The sequence below is a fragment of the Mandrillus leucophaeus genome, unplaced genomic scaffold, assembly GCF_000951045.1.
Source record: "Mandrillus leucophaeus isolate KB7577 unplaced genomic scaffold, Mleu.le_1.0 Scaffold34, whole genome shotgun sequence".
Classification (NCBI taxonomy): Eukaryota; Metazoa; Chordata; class Mammalia; order Primates; family Cercopithecidae; genus Mandrillus; species Mandrillus leucophaeus.
In genome coordinates, this window is record NW_012103587.1 from 175,862 (window position 1) to 191,407 (window position 15,546).

At 42.1% G+C, this 15,546-nt stretch overlaps 1 protein-coding gene across 2 annotated transcripts; it reads left to right on the forward strand.

Moving 5' to 3' along the window:
• Nucleotides 1-1,424: 1,424 nt before the first annotated feature.
• TMED2 (transmembrane emp24 domain trafficking protein 2) lies at nt 1,425-13,329 on the forward strand. Of its 2 annotated transcripts, XM_011988859.1 has the most exons (4): nt 1,425-1,996; nt 2,671-2,691; nt 5,356-5,463; nt 11,798-13,329. In XM_011988859.1, the coding sequence occupies exons 1-4, from the start codon at nt 1,756-1,758 to the stop codon at nt 11,920-11,922; spliced, it is 495 nt and encodes a 164-aa protein (XP_011844249.1). In that variant the 5' UTR covers nt 1,425-1,755; the 3' UTR covers nt 11,923-13,329. The 2 variants fall into 2 exon arrangements, with proteins under 2 accessions (XP_011844249.1, XP_011844250.1); XM_011988860.1 differs by lacking the exon at nt 2,671-2,691.
• Nucleotides 13,330-15,546: the final 2,217 nt, after the last annotated feature.

Here is a 15,546-nt window from a genome sequence, read left to right on the forward strand (position 1 = left end):
ATTCCGGGATTCCCTGGGGGCTCCTTCGGCATGCTTGGTTGCTTTGGTTTCTCTCCTTGAACGACGGGTTCCTGTTGGAACCTCTCGCCGAGCTTTGTGAATCAGGCGCCGCGTGTCAGCCCGGGCCCCATAGGCGCTTCTCAGTCGCTGTTAGCTTGTGGCGGGTCTCGATCCAATTGGCACCTGCTTTCCTTCGTGTTACGGATTAATGCTGGAACATGGCACGGAAACTTTTCCAAAAAATAGATTTAAATCGATTGAGGATTAAAAAGCTATTGAATGCTAGGCATACTTTCGCGTCGTGTTTCTTTTTCATAGAAACAACCTTAAGGTTCTACTCTTAGACAAATATCCAGCTACCTCGTTTAGTCTCCTCTGCCTAAGAGAGACGGGGAGTTGGATCATGCGTTTTAGGAGTAAGCAGTGCAGTGAAGTATCAGGAGAAAACAGGAAATTAAGAAACCAGCAGTCCCTAAATCTGCACCCATGTTTTGTAAACCAAAAGAATGAGGTGTCGCTGATTTTTATTTTAATTCATCTGCTGGCATGACTAATTGAGTCTAAAAAGTTTCTATTTGACAGTGTACTCAGTAGGGCTGGGCACAAGTTACACAATACAAGTGAAATCCAAAAATAAGGGGATAACGGAAAGGAGGAACTCTTAGACTTAGCTGGGAATTTAGCGATCAACTATTCCAGTCTCGAAGTTATGCGAGTGACATGGACTTTGAAAGAGCGACTGGCTTGACCACAGCCTAACAACTGATTTGTAGCAGACTGGGATGAGAGTTTGGGTCTTCTCATTTCCAGGCTAGTCCTTTCCCCTAAGCCTTCAGGCATCTCAGATAAAGCAGAATTCCTTCACTGTTCGGCAGTAATCTGGAAAACGTTGAAATTTGATAAAAATTCATTTTGTTTATATTTTAAAAAAACAAACGTTTATTATCTCGTGGTTTCTGTGGCCAGGAATTACGGAGACGCTTAGCTGGGTGGTTCTGGCTTGGAATATCTCATGAGGTTGCAATCAAGACGTCAACCAGGGATGCAGGAATTCTTCATTTTAAAGAGATTTCTTTTTTCTTGAGTTTTACTGTCAGTCACAGTTGCATGTTTGTTGGTGATGCAGAAATTCTTCATTTTAAAGATATTTGTTTTATTTTGAGTTTTGCTGTCAGTCACGGTTGCATGTTTGTTGCTGATATTAGGCCAGTTAGAGACCACATTTCAGGTGAGCTTTCTGTCTGAGGGGTTTAGTAAGGATAAATAAGACATAAATGTCAAAACTGAAAGGTGTTTTAGAGAGCCATTAAGTCAACCCTTGTTTTATAAAGTGGGAGAACTGCAGACCAAATGGTTATTATCACTTACCGAAGTGGAGCTAAGTGAAAGTTACATATTCTTGGTGAATTTCTTTTCTTTTTTTTTTGGACAAAGTCTCGCTCTGTTGCTTATGTTGGAGTGCAATGGCGCGATCTCGACTCACTGCAAACTCTGTCTCCCGGGTTCAAGCGATTCTCCTGCCTCAGCCTCCTGAGTAGCTGGGAATACAGGTGGGCGCCACCACGCCCAACTAATTCTGTATTTTTAGTAGAGACAGAGTTTTACCATGTTGGCCAGGCTGGTCTTGAACTCCTGACCTCAAGTGATCCGCCCGCCTCAGCCTCCCAAAGTACTGGGATTACAGGCGTGAGCCACCATGCCCAGCCATATTCTTGGTGAATTTCTTACTGCCATTAGACATTACTTACAAAGTCTATGACTAAATCTTTTGTGACATTTTATGCATTTCTCTCTTGCCTCCAGATTACAGGACCAGATAACAAAGGAATTTACAAAGGAGACAGAGAATCCAGTGGGAAATACACATTTGCTGCTCACATGGATGGAACATACAAATTTTGTTTTAGTAACCGGATGTCCACCATGACTCCAAAAATAGTAATGTTCACCATTGATATTGGGGAGGCTCCAAAAGGACAAGACATGGAAACAGAAGGTGAGATGAACATTCAGAATATTGATATCACGTTCCAAGAGCTAATTTTAGTTCTATACATTTTTACCCATCTGAGTGGCATTTTTAAAAATTTCTTAACCAAAAACTTTTTGTGAAATATGCTTTTTTTTTTTTTGCAAGTCTCCTAATTAATAAAAAAGTTTCTTGAGGCTAGTGTTTGTTTTTTTGTTCTTCATTTTTCTTTTATTTATTTTTTTTGAGATGGAGTCTTGCTCTTTTGCCCAGGCTGGAGTGCAATGGCTTGATCTTGGCTCACTGCCACCTCTGCCTCCTGGATTCAAGTGATTCTCCTGCCTCAACCTCCCAAGTAGCGTCAGGTGTACAGCACCATGCCTGGCTAATTTTTGTATTTTTAGTAGAGATGGGGTTTCACCATGTTGGCCAGGCTGGTCTCAAACTCCTGACTTAAGGTGATCCACCCGCCTCAGCCTCCTGAAGTGCTGGGATTTTTTTGTTCTTTACATTTGTTCTAACAGGTTTTCTTAGTCATTTTGTGCTCTTGTGAGCATGTAGATTCCTTGTGTCTTGGGTTATTTTTTCTGTTTATTTGCTAATCCTGGCATATACTTTATTCGCTCATTTGTATACATGACTAGTTTAGCTAAACTTTTTGTTGGTTCTTTTTGTGTTAAGATATCTTAACTTTTCTTTAGGTGGTGGAGATACCTGGGACGGTATGTGGATTGCTTTTTGACAGCATCCGTGTTTGCTAATGTCTAATTTCTGCTTTCTTTTTTCTAACCTCAGTTTGTTGGCATGAGAGTGTTTTTTCTCTTAAAAAACCCCTACAACTAATTGGATTGATTATTTTTTTGGTGGTTTTTTTCTTTGGTTGACAGGAAGTATAGGTTAGGTTATTTTAAACTAATAGCACTGAAAACACTGTTGACATTTTAGTAGTAACATCTTTGTTCTTTAAGAAGAGTGCTAAAGAGTGGAAATTCAATGATAAGGGGACAATAGTCCCAATTAAACATAGCTCATAGCAAATGGTGCCTTTGGCTTTGTAGAAAGTATTTTGTAGACTTCCTAACCTGAAGCTTGGTTAGATATGAAATGCAGTTCTAGGAGCCATATGTTGATACCAAGACAAAAGTTCTTTTAGCCGTATGTTGCAGTTAGATTGTTCATTGCCCAGGTTACCAGTAATAAACCCTGATTGGTTCTTGGTGGTTTTGGATAAATTGCTTTCTGGGAGCCAGTACATTTGGTGGTGGGTTTTCTTTTCCCCACAGTGCATGCCAAGACTTTTTGAAGCTAGTGTCGTCGTTTCACACATTTCATAGTATCCTATTAGCATGGTAACACTTGTCCCAGATATTCAGTATTAGTAGAGTGCTAACGTCATCAAGAAGCTGAGTTGTTTGGTTAGATTTTGAAATCTATAGAGTTTAGAGAGTCCTGCTACTTAGTAATTCCTGTGCTCATTTTTCACGGCCACTTACAGAGTAGGACTTGACTAATTTTCAGGGAGAATGAGGAGTTCTGAAAGGCTTTTTTGGTTTATTTTCTGGAGATTGATCCTACTTAGTTTGAAAATGTTGGTTGATGAATGTGAATATTGAACTTCTTAGATGATTTTTTAACATATATCCAAAATTCTTGCTTTTGCTTGTTAATGTCAATGAATGGCAGCTGTCAAATCAAGCCTTCCTCCAAAGCAGTGGTTCTCAAGTGAGGATGATCTTCTTGCCCCAGGGGATATTTGGCAATCTCTGGAGGCATTTTTTATTGGAAGACGGGGGTAGGTGCTACAGGCATCTAGGGCTGGAGGCCATGGAGGCTGCTAAATACCCTACAGTGCATCAGACAGCGTCCCACAATGTGGAACAGCATTTGGTCCAAAATGGCGACAATGCCACTGCTGAGGAACCCTGCTCTATCGGTTTCATGTGGTGCATGGGGCTTCCAAAGGGAAATTTCGAGTGAGCGACCGTTTGACATTCCAATTCAACCACCTTCAATGGTAGAGGCCCTTGGTTTCTCCTAAGAAACTTGGGATTGTCTTTGAGAATCTGGAATCCCAGAAGAGACCCAGTCTTGGGCAGGGATGAAGAGATCCCCCTTCCCCCCGGAATGTTTCCTGGTGCTGTTTCTCTCCTGCCTATCTGTTCATTCTCATAACGTGGCACTACCTAAAAGCATATGCTTACTCTTCAGAACAGTACCTTGTGTGTATTTTTGGTTCAAGAGGATACCTGGTTGAAAACTTGTGCCACTAAGGACTTGTCTCTCTACTTACATTGCCTGCTGTTCCCCACTATAGTGAAATCATTACTTTGTCAAAGAAGAATGTTTGAGTTGGTGTGGATTTTCCTAAGAGCGTTTTGATGTTTTTCTCTGCTCAGCTTCGTAGAGATTAAAAGTCTGTTTTGGTGCTGCTCCTTAATATTAGAGTTACATGACTCTTAGATTTTGTTATTTGTAGGATTATATTTTTAAAATACATGTATTTATTTGTGCTCTTAGTCCCCCTCCTCAATGTTTTACTACTTTTCCATAGTTAATAGTATAGTGAACTTTACGAACCAACATTTCATTAAAAGAAATTTTCTGGGGTTGTTTTCCTTTCCTTAGTAACCATTATATAGTATGTTTCCTACCCTGAAAGAGGTTTCTCTACTGGGAAGGGACTTTTAAAAATGCTTTGAGAATTAAATTGACATGATTCATATCAGTGGTCCAAATTGATGTTTGAACCATTTCAAAAGTAGCTTCTTTTGCAGGCCTTCTCTGAGGATTTTAAAAAGTTATTTTATAAGTATTTTTCAAAAAGAGATTGCCCCAGCCTAGGCAACATAGTGAGACCCTGTCTCTAAAAAATAAAAATAAAATGGTAGTCAGGTGTAGTGATGCACCCCTGTAGTCCCAGCTACTCAGGAGGCTGAGGCAGGGGATTGCTTGAGCCCAGGAATTTGAGGTTACAGTGAGCTATAATTGCACCACTGTACTTGAGCCTGGGTGATAAGAGTGAGATCCTGTCTTGAAAAAAAAAAGATGGCTGGACGCAGTGGCTCATGCCTGTAATTCCACTATTTTGGGAGGCTGAGGCAGGTGGATCACCTGAGGTCAGGAGTTCAAGACCAGCCTGACCAACATGGTGAAACCCCGTCTCTACTAAAACTACAAAAATTAGCTGGGTGTGGCAGCGTGCGCCTGTAGTCTGTTATTCTGGAGGCTGAGGCAGGAGAATCGCTTCAACCCGGGAGGCGGAGGTTGCAGTGAGCTGAGATTGAGTGCCAGTGCACTTCAGCTTGGGCAACAGAACGAGACTCTGTCTCAAAAAAAAAAAAAAAAAGACATTGACAAATGTGTGTTGTTTTCAAATTATTCTGTAGCTCACCAGAACAAGCTAGAAGAAATGATCAATGAGCTAGCAGTGGCGATGACAGCTGTAAAGCACGAACAGGAATACATGGAAGTCCGGGAGAGGATACACAGAGCCAGTAAGTGAATGCCGTCACTTTGCAGCAGCGTCTGATGGTGAAGATTGTTTTACTCAACAGCTTGCTTGTATTTTCCTCATTTGGAAACTTCGCAAATTTTGTGTGAAAGCATTGGCTTTAAAAGTGTACCTACACGAGATATTTTTTGAGCATACACGTGTATGGAGCTTTGTAGTTTATTATTGGGACATTCATTCTAAACCAGAAAATGCTATTAAGATTTAGTGCAAGTTTTTAAGAGTTTGGTTTTCTGGCCGGGCATGGTGGCTTACACCTGTAATCTCAGCACTTTGGGAGGCTGAGGCAGGTGGATCACCTGAGCTTGGGAGTTCGAGACCAGCCTGGCCAACATAGTAAAACCCCGTCTCTACAAAAAATAAAAAAATTAGCTGGCTGTGGTGGCGTGCACCTATAGTCCCAGCTACTTGGGAGGCTGAGGCATGAGAATCACTTGAACCCAGGAGGCAGAGGTTGCAGTGAGCTGAGATTGGGCCACTGCACTCCAGCCTGGGCAACAGAGCTAGACTCTGTCTCAGGAAAAAAAAAAAAAAAAAAGTTCGGGTTTTTAAAAATGTATGGTGAGCTAAGGAATAAGCTAATCGTTTTCTCAGAAGGGAAAAGTGTTGTAAAATGGGTATTGCATTGGTTTTTAATCACATACCTGAAACTTACATGCCAGTGGGATTAATATTAGATGCTGAGATTTAATCTTTTTACTACAATGGAAGGCTTACTATAGTTAGAATAGAAAACACCAAAACATGAGTACAGGCAAGTCACCAGGTGAAGATCAACTTGGGTCCTCAAGTTTGTAAGTTGGGAACTTGGAATGTAATTTTCTGTGGAAACAGTGATGATTGAAATCTTGTGTTAGGTTGCAAAAGTCTGTTTAGAACTGGATAGAGCATTAAACATTAGGCTTTTGCATTTAAAATTAAGAGGTACTATATTGACAGACAGACCAATTCCATTGATTAGGTTCAGAGCCACACCATTGTGCGGTGTTTTCATCCTTCAGGTAGTTCTTGGGGAGATGATAAAAGAACAAAGTGGCCAGGGGCAGTGGCTCACGCCTGTAATCCCAGCACTTTGGGAGGCTGACGTGGGTGGATCACAAGGTCCAGAGATTGAGACCATCCTGGCCAACATGGTGAAATCCCGTCTCTACTAAAACTACAAAAATTAGCTGGGCGTGGTGGCACGCATCTGTAGTCCCAGCTACTCAGGAGGCTGAGGCGGGGGATTGCTTGGGAGCAAGCTCTTGTCTTAAGGGCAGTGATTCTATGTCAGGAATCTTTGTTCGGAGACTGGGGTAGGGAGTGAAGAGTAACTTAAAGAGATAAGCACAGCTTGAATTTCTTCCAGATATGGTTTCTGTTTTTCCCACCCTTAAATCTGTTCTTGCTACTTATGGAAACAAATCTTCAGGATCTAGAGCACAGACATCAGGTTGTGTTGGCAGGAAGGTGTGTAAATGTAATAGCCTGGAGAACTCCCCTCATCCCCACTTGTTTTAGGACTGGAGTGGGGCATGTTATGGACCAAGGCTTGTCTACAAACACTCGAACCTCTTGCCTCACAATTTTTTCTCCTTGCCTCCACTCTTAATCTCACCAGCTGGAATCTTCACTTTTTCCCTCTTACCTTGTTGGGACCCATGTGTTGGTTACCTTGTTCCCAGATGGGGACCAGCCCAGTCTGGAGTTGGAAGGGCACTGAACTAAGTCAGAGGGCAAGTTCCTCTGCTTTGCAAGTTTAACTGGTTCAGACCAGATGGCCTTCGAGTTATAGAAGTTCTTGGGAACACAGTGGCCAGAGGAAGCACATGTCTTCCAGTCTTTAGGGGGTCCAACCTTGTTCTCTCACCCATGATTTGAGTGGAGATACTCCTGTATTTGTTTCACAAATAGTGAGCTATGTGTTCTTATTTAGAAGTGTTAGGCCGGGCGCGGTGGCTGAAGCCTGTAATCCCAGCACTTTGGGAGGCCGAGACGGGTGGATCACGAGGTTAGGAGATTGAGACCATCCTGGCTAACACGGTGAAACCCCATCTCTACTAAAAAATACAAAAAAAAAACTAGCCGGGCGAGGTGGTGGGCGCCTGTAGTCCCAGCTACTCGGGAGGCTGAGGCAGGAGAATGGCGTAAACCCGGGAGGCGGAGCTTGCAGTGAGCTGAGATCTGGCCACTGCACTCCAGCCTGGGCGACAGAGCGAGACTCCATCTCAAAAAAAAATAAAATAAAATAAAAAGTGTTAGCAGTTTCTAGAATTGAATTTATAGGTATTCAGTTTAAATTTACAAAGCAAATGGTTCCCATAATGTTTTGTTTTTGTGAGTCTTCCTATAGGACCTACTCCTCAGCAGCGAACATAATGAGACCCTTTCACTACAGTGTTGTAATAATGTGTTGCTTCTAGATCAGGCTAATATATGAGTGGCATGAGGACAGTGTCCCAGGTCACTGCATTCTGATGTTATTGTGCTTCAGTGTGTTCTATTTAAACTTAAAGGTGCATTTTTCTTTGGGAGGTCGAGGCGGGAGGATCACCTGAGGTCAGGAGTTTGAGACCAGCCTGGCCAACATGGTGAAACCCCGTCTCTACTAAAAATACAAAAATTAGGCCGGGCGCAGTGGCTCATGCCTGTAATCCCAGCACTTTGGGAGGCCGAGGCAGGCAAATCACGAGGTCAGTAGTTCGAGACCAGCCTGGCCAAGAGACCAGCCTGGCCAATATGGTAAAACCCCATCTCTACTAAAAATACAGAAATTAGCTGGGCACATGTAATCCCAGCTGCTTGGGAGGCTGAGACAGGAGAATCACTTGAACCCAGAAGTTGCTTAGGCTGGTCTTGAACTCGTGGGCTTGAGTGATCCACCCGCCTCTGCCTTTCAAAGTGTTGGGATTACAGGCATGAGCCACTGTGCCTGGCCTATTTTCTTTTTATCAGACTCTGTTTTTTTTCCTGTTTTTTGTTTTTTTTTTTTTTAAGATGGAGTCTTGCTCTGTCGCCCAGGCTGGAGTGCAGTGGTGCGATCTCGGCTCACTGCAATCTCCGCCTCCTGAGTTCAAGCAATTCTCCTGCCTCAGCCTCCTGAGTAGTTGGGACTACAGACGCACGCCACCACCATATTTTGACGTTGTAAATAATTGCATTTTGGATAACGGTGATTTTGAAATAATTCCTTAATTGTTTTAGAAGTCAGTTTTCTGATTCAGCAAAATGGATACTAATATAGGACGTTTCAGTGGTGAGGGAGAAAGATGGTTGGGTTGGGTTTTAACCCTAGAATTGTGACCTTGGGCAAGTCACCTTTTCTTCTCTGCTCCCTGTATACAAGCAGAATGGACTTGGCTGTACCCAGTAAATCTTTAAGCTCAGCTTATTTTTGTATTTTCAGTAGAGACAGGGTTTCACCACGTTGGCCGGGATGGTTTCGATCTCTTCACCTTGTGATCCACCTGCCTTGGCCTCCCAAAGTGCTGGGATTACAGACGTGAGCCACTGCACCCGGCCCTGTTTCCTTTTTAGAGACACAGTGTCTTACTCTGTTGCCCAGCCTGTAGTGCTGTGGTGACAAGATAGCTCACTGCATCCTCAACCTCCTGGGCTCAGGTGATCCTCCCGCCTCAGCCTCCCAAGTAGCTGGAAGTACCTCGGCCTACCAAGTAGCTGGAAGTCCAGGCGTGTGCCACTACACCTGGCTATTTTTTTTTTTTTTGGTATTGTAGAGACTGGGTTTCTCCGTATTGCCCAGGGTTGGCCTCTGACTCCTGAGCTGAAGCAATCCTCTTGGCCTCCCAAAGTGTTGGGATTGTAGTGTAATTGTTTTTAATGTTGGCCATTTGCAGAAAAATAAAATACTACATAGAAATTTTTTTTTGAGATGGAGTCTCGCTCTGTTGCCCAGGCTGGAGTGCAGTGGCACAGTCTTGGCTCACTGTAAGCTCCGCCTCCCAGGTTCATGCCATTCTCCTGCCTCAGCCTCCCAAGTAGGTGGGACTACAGGTGCCCGCCACCACGTCTATTTTTAGTAGAGACGGGGTTTCACAGTGTTATCCAGGATGGTCTCAATCTCCTGACCTCATGATCCGCCCACCTCAACCTCCCAAAGTGCTGGGATTACAGGTATGAGCCACTGTGCCTGGCCTGCATAGTAATTTTTAAAAGCTAAGGCTATAGCATTTGACTGGAGAGTTGGACACAATGGCTTGTGCCTGTAGTCTTCGCTGCTTCAGAGACTGAGGCAGGAGGATTGCTTGAGGTCAGGAGCTTGAGACCAACCTGGGCAACACGAGACCCTGTTTTTTTAAAAAATAAAATGAATTGGCCAGGCATGGTGGCTCATGCCTATAATCCCAGCATTTTGGGAGGCTGAGGCGGGCAGATCACCTGAGGTTGGGAGTTCGAGACCAGCCTGACTAACATGGAGAAACCACATCATTACTAAAATACAAAGTTAGCCGGGTGTGGTGGTGCATGCTTGTAATCCTAGCTACTCGGGAGGCTGAGGCAGGAGAATCGCTTGAACCCAGGAGGTGGAGGTTGCAGTGAGCTGAGATCGCATCATTGCACTCCAGTCTAGGCAACAAGAGTGAAACTCTGTGTCAAAACATAAAACATAAAAAAAAAAAATAATAAAATACATTTAAAAATAAAAGGAATTCGGTCAGGCGTGGTGGCTTATGCCTATAATCCCAGCACTTTGGGAGGCCGAGGCAGGCGGATCACCAAAGGTTAAGAGTTCAAAACCAACCTGGCCAACATGGTGAAGCCCTATCTCTACTAAAAATACAAAAACTAGCTGGGCGTGGTGTTGAGCACCTGTAATCCCAGCTACTCAGGAGGCTGAGACAGCAGAATCACTTGAACCCAGGAGGCGGAGGTTGCAGTGAGCTGAGATCACGCCACTGCCCTCCAGCCTGGGCGACAGTGAGACTCTGACTCAAAATAAATAAATAAATAAAAATAATTTGATCAGAAACTTGAATGTAACAAATTGAGTATAATAAATAAATATAGAGTAGATGTCTATTTTACTTTAAGGATCAAATCCTTAGTTTGAGAGCAGGACAGATGAGAATAGTTTGTCTTGTATTTGATGGTCTGGTAGTAACTGTCAGTATTGATCCATATAACTGAGTAACCTCTTCCATTGAGAACGATTGCCAAGTACACAGGTGCTGAACAAATATTTGTCACATATTTGGGGAAAAAGACACTCAGACTGCCATATTTTGATGTTGTAAATAATTGCATTTTGGATAACGGTGATTTTGAAATAATTTCTTAATTTTTTTAGAAGTCAGTTTTCTGATTCAGCAAAATGGATACTAATACAGGACGTTTCAATGGTGAGGGAGAAAGAGGGTTGGATTGGGTTTTAACCCTAGAATTATGACCTTGGGCAAGTCACCTTTTCTTCTCTGCTCCCTGTATACAAGCAGAATGGACTTGGCTGTACCCAGTGAATCTTTAAGGTTTCTTTTAAAAATCTTTGCTTCTACTTTGGGAGGCTGAGGCAGGAGGATCAGTTGAGGCCGGGAGTTCAAGACCAACTTGGGCAACATAGCAAGACCCTTTCTCTACAAAAACAGAAAAAATTAGTCGGATGGACTGGTGCATACCTGTACTCCCAGCTACTCAGGAGGCTGAGGTGGCAGGATTGTTTGAGTCCAGTTCAAGGTTGCAGTGAACTATGATTGTGTCATGGCATTCCAGCCTGGGCAACAGAGCAAACAAAAAAATATTTGCTTCTGAGTATGTTGAGTTGCTCAGAGACAAAAGTATTTACAGTATAGGTGACCCATAGGTTACAATGACTTCACTTAGAAATTTTCATCTTTATGATGGTGCAAAAGAAGAAATTCTGATGTGCATTCAGAAGAAACTGAGCATCAAGTACCCATGCAACCATTCTGTTTTTTACTTTTGGTGCAGTGTTCACTAACTTGATAAATAAAATATAAAATAATAATAAAATGCAGTTTAACTTATATGAGATATACAACACTTTATTATAAAATAATCTTTGTGTTGTTAGATGCTTTTGCTCAACTGTAGGCTAATGTAAGTGCTCTGATCATGTTTTAGGTAGGCTAGGCTAAGCTATGATGTTTGCTAGGTTAGGTGTATTAAATATATTTTTGACTTAGGTATTTTCAACGTAAGCTGGGTTTATTGGGATGTAACCCCATCTTAATTTGAGGAACATCTATTCTATGAATGGTGTACACAATATTACTTTCACACAGAGTGAAGACTAGAATATGATGCCTATGTTTTTTGGGGGAGAATTGTTAAATTTTGTTTGTTTGTTTTGTCCTCAACAGTCAACGACAACACAAACAGCAGAGTGGTCCTTTGGTCCTTCTTTGAAGCTCTTGTTCTAGTTGCCATGACATTGGGACAGATCTACTACCTGAAGAGATTTTTTGAAGTCCGGAGGGTTGTTTAAAAAGCCTCTTCCTGATGATCCCAACTCAGAATTCACTGTTTACCAAACACCTTGGTCATAATAATGTCATTAGTTTCTCCATTTTTATTTTCTGAACTGTACATTCACAATTTATGTTTCTTTGTGATGAATAGATATTGGGGGAAAAACACCTTTTTAGGAAAATTATAGTGCAAATTTGACAGTTGATTGGCATAATTTCTTGTTTGAATGCTGCCTCCATTATATAGGTCCTTCCAGGAACTCAAACACTGTAAGTGAAATATGGGAGTATAGTTTTTATTACTTCTTTTACTTGTGTTTTCATAATATAATGCAGTTTGTTCAGGAAATCAGCACAAAGCCTGATAGTACTTTACTAAAATGACTGCATTCTTTGGATTCCCTCAGTCTGTGGTTCAAGTCACTACAGATTCATTTTGTTGAGTCCTTATGAGAAACAACAGTATGAATCTTGACGGTTTCTGCCCATCCTAACGGCAGAGTTCTCTGACTTGAGCGTATGCCACCAGGCTGGGTACTTTCATACTTTGTTTTCTTCTTTTGCTTTAAAAGTACGACTCAGCATACATTTTCCCGCACACATTTTTACATTGTACCTTAGGACTTAATCATCTCCACTTAAATTGATGACACAAGCAGCTAATAACCATTTTTGGGTTTCTGTCTAACCTTCTAATTGTCTGTTAAAGCCAATTCTCTGGGTGTCCCAGTGAGTGGTGGCTCTTTTTCTTTCCACACTGGCACATTCACTTCCCCCACTCTTGGCATGTAGGAAATAAACATTTACGTAATTGGAAAAATCCAGATTTCTGATGCCAAAGGGTTAAAGCCTCTTGGGTTTCATTGCAGTGATATACAGCCACTATTTTATTTTTGATCAGTGGCCTTTGGGCCACTGTTTAGGGCACTGAACATCAGTGTCAGCATTAGGGTTTGGGTTTTTGTTTTTCTTGGGTCTTTCTTTTTTGGCACATGTGAATCTTGTTTTGTGTAAAATGAAATGACTTTCTCTTGTTCTCTGATGATGGGTTTAAAATTAAAAGAGCATCTGGTTTCGGTATGGGGATGATCCAGGATTATGTTGTGACTGATATATATTAGTTACTTGTACATTTTTTTTTTTTTGATCTTTGCAAGGGGAAGACTACAAGTAACGAGTTTTATATAATTAATTTAAATTTGTTACAGGTTTTCATGTTCAGGATAAGCAATTTTTCCACCTTGGGTGAGAACACGTGCAACAGTTTATTAATGAGGTGACTTTCACCTTAGGACAACTGTTGCATACCAGTTTTTTTTGTGTGTGTGAAACACTTCAAAATTGACTTAAAATATGTAAATTTAAAATTGGTTGTATCTAATATGCCCCAGGTTCAGTAAATAAACAATTCTTTTTAAAAACAGTCAGTATTCTGTGTTTTATATATTGACAGTTAATTCAGATTTTTTACACACCAACTTTCTGTTCTTATTTGACATGAGACATGTCCATGTTTTCTGAGTATTTATGCCTATTATGTCTGTTACTTTTTAATTCTATAAGCTTGAGGATAGTGAACGGTACCAAGTTTTCGTTTCTGCACAGGTTTTCCAGTGAGGCTTCTCTGATGGATCAGTGCTAAAATCTCAAGTATTTTTCTATTTGGGAAAAAAGAAAGGGTTGAATTATTTTCACTCGCCCACGTGGTTTATGAACGTGGGAAATAGCTTTAAAGACAGATTAAATGATGTGCCCAAGGCCACAGGTAAGAGAGTGAAAGACGGAACCAGAGACTAGATCACCACCTGTAGAAACTCCTTCCTCTGCGAAACTAATGGCCTGCTGGTAATAAAAGTAGCTACGATTTATTGAGTACTGTGTAATGTCTTGATCCAGTACTAAGCACTTTACTTGGTCTGTCTTATTCATGCTTCAAAACTGCCATTACCTTGGGTAAAATCATTTTGGAAGTGAGGAGGAAAACAGGCTTGGAATGGGTCCTAAGGTCAGAAAACTAGTAGGTAGTAGAGCACAGAAGACACACACAGATAGGCAATTTCTCTGCCTTTGCTGAAAGTGCCTTTGCTTTCAGAACTGTCTGTGAAATGCCCCCCTTTTCTTTTTTTGGAGACAGGATCTCACTCTATTCCCAGGTTGAAGTGCGTTGGCTTGATCTCTGCTCACTGACCTCAACCCCCCGGGCTCAAGTGATCCTACCACCTCAGCTCTCCAAGTAGCTGGGACTACATCTTTTGTTTTTTAAAAGCAGGGTCTTGCTCTGTTACCTGGACTGGAGTGCAGTGGCACAAACATGGCTCACTGCAGCCTTAACCTCTCAGGTGATCCTCTCATCTGAGTCTCCCGAGTAGTTGGGACCACAGGCATGCACCACCATGCCTAGCTAATTAAAAAATTACTTTCATAGAGACAGAGTCTCCTGTACCTTGCCCAGGCTGGCCTCATTCTCCTGGGCTCAAGTGATCCTCCTGCCTCAGCCTCCCAAAGTGTTGTGATTGCAGACATGAGCCACCGTGCCTGGCCGAAGTCCCATTTTATAAAAGTTGTCGAAGAGTTTTGAGAATGTGATGATCATTTCATTGAAAATGTGGCTTTAGGCTGTTGTCTTTTACTTAATTTGAGATGACTGCAGTCTGCATGAGTTGTATTCCCATTTATTGATCCCACAAATATTTGAGTGATTGCTGTGTGCTACAGTGATAGTCCCTGGGATAAAGAAGATAGAGAAAAGACCCCATTAGTGTAGGTTTTACATTTTGGTGGCAGAGATGAACCTAGTAAGTTGTGTGTGTGTGTGTAGCAAGAAAGATAATGGCAAATGCTAAGAAGGGAAAATAAATGAGGGTAGGAGTTTCAGTGATGTGGAAAGGAAGGTAACACTGAGAAGGTGATTTCAAAAGTCCAAGTGGAATGTAAGGGAGTGTAAGGGAAAACTTACCCTTTGTCCTCAGGTATCTCTAAAAATTCAACTGAAAAAAGGCAGATTAATAGGAGGAAAGTGATGCAAATTTATTTGGTCATGGTTTTGCACAACAAAGGAACCTTCAGAATTAAGACCCAAAGTTACAGGGAAAAATATTCATTTTTATGCTTAGGCTCAACAAAATATGCACAGCTGAGTAGAAATAGGACTGGACAAGAAGGGCATGATCTAATGCTCACAGACTGAGTGGGGAAGCCCAGCAAGGCCTGTCTGGATTCTTTTCGGCCTCTCTGTGCAGCATTCCTTCCTTCTGGGTAGGGGACAGAACCCTTCCTGTAATGGGGTCTTACAACCTACAAGCAAAACAAAAGAGGTCAGAAATTTTTTTTTTTTTTTTTTTTTTTATAGTCTCTCGCTGTCGCTGTCGCCCCGGCTGGAGTGCAGTGGCGCCATCTTGGCTCACTGCAGCCTCCGCCTCCTGGGTTCAAGCAATTCTCCTGCCTCAGCCTCCCAAGTAACTGGGACTACAGGTGCACGCCGCCAAATCCGGCTAATTTTTTTGGTATTTTTAGTAGAGACGGGGTTTCACCGTGTTGCCGAGGCTGGTCTCGAACTCGAGCTCAGGCAATCCGCCCACCTCGGCCTCTGAAAGTGTTAGGATTACAGGCGTGAGCCACTGCGTCTGGCCTTTTTTTTTTTT